Source organism: Perca fluviatilis, chromosome 8 (genome assembly GCF_010015445.1).
Source record: "Perca fluviatilis chromosome 8, GENO_Pfluv_1.0, whole genome shotgun sequence".
Classification (NCBI taxonomy): Eukaryota; Metazoa; Chordata; class Actinopteri; order Perciformes; family Percidae; genus Perca; species Perca fluviatilis.
The window spans coordinates 243,392-247,706 of record NC_053119.1 but is presented as its reverse complement, the minus strand read 5'-3'; the positions used below and the strand labels follow the sequence as shown (position 1 = coordinate 247,706).

Below are 4,315 nucleotides of genomic sequence, written 5' to 3'. Positions count from 1 at the left end.
CCACAGCGTCTAGTTTCTCACCTGTAGAGCCCTCTAACTACAGCATTAGTTTCTCACCTGTAGAGCTCTTAACCACAGCAGCTAGTTTCTCACCTGTAGAGCTCTAACCACAGCGTTAGTTTATCACCTGTAGAGCTCTAACCACAGCTATAGTTTATCACCTGTAGAGCTCTAACTACAGCTGCTAGTTTATCACCTGTAGAGCTTTAACTACAGCTGCTAGTTTCTCACCCGTAGAGCTCTAACTACAGCTTTAGTTTATCACCTGTAGAGCTTTAACTACAGCGTTAGTTTCTCACCTGTAGAGCTCTAACTACAGCGTTAGTTTATCACCTGTAGAGCTCTAACTACACCGCTAGTTTCTCACCTGTAGAGCTCTAACTACAGCGTTAGTTTCTCACCTGTAGAGCTTTAACGATGGCTGAAGCTGTGAAGCGGAGCGGAGAGAAGAGAACCTCCAGGTACGTTTCCTGTTAACGCACAAACAGACCTTTATTTAAACAGTTTCTCTGTCAGTTATTAATCCAAACAGCACACGTGTGTGTGTGTGTGTGTGTGTGTGTGTGTGCCCCAGTGTGCGGTCTTGGTGTGTGTGTGTGTGTGTGGGTGTGTGTCTCTGTCTGTGTGAGCGCATGTGTGCCACCTCGTATTTATGTTTGTACATTGGTTCCAGTGTATATTTTGAATAGTTTTTATTGTATTCTCTGTATTTATTATTTCTTGTATATTGAGTATGTGTATCTTATAGTCAGAGGGTTAGGGTTCAGAGTATCAGGTCTTACTCTGGGGTCCTGGTCTGCCCGGATGTGAACTTCTTCAGCGCGGAGGCTGAACAAACACCTGGTTCCACTGACCTGCCGAGTTACTGAAACACAGAACCAGGATCAGAGCCCATAATGATCATCAGAGAGTCAGAAGGTCGGCATGTTCTGCTTCTCATTCTGATCCAATCAGCTGAGAGATGTCTCCACACACTGCACAACTCCGTATACTGAGCTCTACACACTGCACAACTCCGTATACTGAGCTTCACACACTGCACAACTCTGCACAACTCTGTATACTGAGACTACAATGCTACATTTAGACAAATATCTTTAGCAAACTTCCTGGGGGCGTCAAACACTACAAAACTAGACAGACACCAGGGAAACCTCTGCTTGAACTTGTATTTAAAGTAAGAGACGGATAAACTCGCAGATGTAAAAGCTGTAATGATGACAGACATAAACTCTGAGACTCACTCCTCAAAGTTGATGTATTTGACGACGGCGGCGTTGGATTCGTCCACCCAGACACCCCAGATGTCTGTCGGGGTCAGAGAGAAATCCACCAGAGTCTCCTATTGACAAAGTCATTAAAACGGTTTATCTCATAAAACAACACGAGTCAGAACAGAGGCCTGGTCCAGGTTCTGGTGCTGGTTGAAAAGGCTAATATTTTTAAGGAAAAAAGTCAAATATTTTGCTGAAGAAAAAAAAAAAAAAAGAGTTTAACATTTTCAGGGAGAACACAGAATTGATTCAGTAAATCCTTGGTGATAATCTGATCAGATATTTAATGTGTCGTTATGTCGAGGTGTTTTTAGGCTAGATGAGAGACAGGAAGTGACACCACTACCTGTGTGGTGAAGAGGGAGGAGATGTGTTCGAGGCTGTAGCGCTGGTTGCCGGCGGCGACCAGTTGCAGCACTGTGAACTGTCCCCTCTGAGGGACGGCGAGGTAGACGCAGAGACACAGACCCGTGTTCGGGGAGAACGCCAGGCGCAGCCGGTGGCCGTTACCAGGGTTACGCTTCACGCCTTTACAGGCCGGCATGTAGTCCAACATATCGGCCTCCAGCACACACGCCTGCTCCTAAACACACACAAAACTTATATTAATAATGATGATAATAATAATAATAATTATATCTACATGTAGTCCAACATGTCAGCCTCCAGCACACAAACACACACAGAAAACTTATATTATTATATATATTATTTATTATTATAATAATAATAATAATAATAATAATAATAATAATAATATCTACATATAGTCCAACATCTTGGCCTCTAACAACATATGCCTGCTCCCACACATAATACACACACACACACACAATAATACACACACACACACACACACACACACACACACACACACAATAACGCTTGCAGTAACAAGAATCACAAGAGGCCGATTTAGGGCTGGGATCGCTCAGAATCTTCGATCCGGTGCCAATTTCGATACCCTGTTTCAATACCGATTCCTAACGATACTTATTTCGATACCATATGTTTTAAAATCCATTTCAACATCAACAAAAATACATTAAACACAAAAGCTTTTATTTTCCACCTTAATTGTCAAATCAAAACCGTTATCAAAATTAAAAAATTCTGGTAAAACTGCTCACTCAGTAACATTAATAAAAGTGCCTTGCAAGCTCAGCCTGTCAGTCAGTCATCAGGGAAGAGAAACCACCGTTGTGGCTGCTTGTAAGAGGAAGTGTAACGTCAGCAGCACCGCGACCGCTTTCACCTCGCCATTAATATCACCTCGCCATTAATATCACATCGCAGCAAACGCTGTCTGCGTGAAGTTTTAAAAAACTGTAACCACACTTGAAACCAACCGAGACTCTCTGAGACTTCAACAAAACTGCAAACAGTTTACTCCGTCCGCACCTCTCCGTGTGCGTCGGTCGGAGCTCTGCTCTGTGTGAATATGCAGAGAGGACAGATAAGCTTGCGCTTACGCGCTCAGACGCTTTTGGAACTGAAATTTGGCACCGAAAGATAAAGAATTTTTCGATACTCGTAGGATTGGAGTATTTTTTCCGATACCATAAAAGTATCAACGTTCGGTACCCAGCCCTAGGCCGATTACAACACAACAATTGCTGGAAAAAAACTGCAAAATTGTTGAAAAATAGCCACAAAAACCTTGAAAAAGAGAAAAAAAACCATCAAGACAACAAGAGAAGAAGACCGAGCCGGCAAACACCAGACCGCCCTCTCAGCCTTTTATAAGTTACAAAGTCTTATGTTCAACATAAAAAAAACTCAAAACAAAAAGATGTCAAAAAAAATTAGCAAAAAGCTTCAAAAGCATCTAAAAAACTAGTTTCATGAATGCTGCAGTACTCAGAATATTAACACTCAGCAATCAATTACATCAATGACTCGAAAACTGCAACAAGAAACAAATTCAATTGTGGTAAAATCTTCAGTATGCGTTTCATGTCAAACGGTTAGGGGTAGTTCTAGGGTTAGTTAGTAAGCCAGCTGTCAAACATTTTGATTTGAAACTTTGATTTTGGACTTTTAGACTACTTTAGACCTGTTACGAGTGCAGAAGCCCTGTGGAGAACCGGTATGTTCCGGTCTCATGTACGTGTGAAGCTCGTGGAGTTTCTCACCGTGAAGGACCACATGCGCAGCTTGTGGTCCTGACACAGAGCGAAGATGAAGCAGTCTTCCTCCAGCTCTCTGACAGCCAGACTCAGCGCTCGGTCAGACGGACTCTGGTCTCCACGGATCGCTGTCGGCATCCAGCCGGAAAACCTCCGCATCATGGAGCTCCTCTTCAGCTCCACCACCGACACGCTGCCTGAACACAGAGAGAGACAGAAAGAGACACACACACAATTTTTAAACACATGTAAAATTACAAAAGTTACAGGAAAACGCATCAAAATAGATTCATCATTTTCTTACAACAAAAGGTTTATTTCAACTGACAGTCATATTGACTGGTCCAACATGTATTGGACCGGTCCAACATGTAAGGGTTAATGCCCGACGAGGTGTCCATCGCCAGGTATTAATGGACGACGGCGAGGCGTGAACCAGATCCAGACATTAGCCGGTCTGTCCCTTGTGTGCCGTGCGGTGGCAGAGACTCAGACATTAGCCGGTCTGTCCCTTGTGTGCCGTGCGGTGGCAGAGATCAGACATTAGCCGGTCTGTACCTTGCGTGCCGTGCGGTGGCAGAGACTCAGACATTAGCCGGTCTGTACCTTGCGCGTACGTGGCCGTGGCAGAGACTCAGACATTAGCCGGTCTGTACCTTGCGTGCCGTGCGGTGGCAGAGACTCAGACATTAGCCGGTCTGTACCTTGCGCGTCGCGGCGGTGGTAGAGACTCAGACATTAGCCGGGTCTGTACCTTTGCGTGCGTAGCGTGGCAGAGACTCAGACATTAGCCGGTCTGTACCTTGCGTGCCGTGCGGTGGCAGAGACTCAGACATTAGCCGGTCTGTACCTTGCGTGCCGTGCGGTGGCAGAGACTCAGACATTAGCCGGTCTGTACCTTGCGTGCCGTAC

The 4,315-nt window shown here is 44.8% G+C and overlaps 1 protein-coding gene across 1 annotated transcript; it reads right to left on the bottom strand.

Annotated features, from left to right (window-relative positions):
- Positions 1-330: 330 nt before the first annotated feature.
- On the bottom strand, positions 331-3,995 carry LOC120563694 (nuclear pore complex protein Nup160-like). Its single transcript, XM_039808050.1, has 6 exons — positions 3,962-3,995; positions 3,410-3,600; positions 1,621-1,857; positions 1,245-1,342; positions 783-865; positions 331-470 (listed from the first exon to the last, which is right to left on the bottom strand). The coding sequence occupies exons 1-5, from the start codon at positions 3,993-3,995 to the stop codon at positions 817-819; spliced, it is 609 nt and encodes a 202-aa protein (XP_039663984.1). The 3' UTR covers positions 331-470; positions 783-816.
- Positions 3,996-4,315: the final 320 nt, after the last annotated feature.

Bases quoted from the DNA above. Each gene is read 5' to 3' on its own strand.
- LOC120563694 (XM_039808050.1), bottom strand. From the start codon at position 3,995: ATGTCTGAGTCTCTGCCACCGCACGGCACGCAAG. The intron at 3,601-3,961 runs GTACAGACCGGC...CTCTGTGTTCAG, and splicing joins GCCACCGCACGGCACGCAAG to GCAGCGTGTCGGTGGTGGAG. The intron at 866-1,244 runs GTGAGTCTCAGA...TCTGTGTTTCAG, and splicing joins AAATACATCAACTTTGAGGA to TAACTCGGCAGGTCAGTGGA.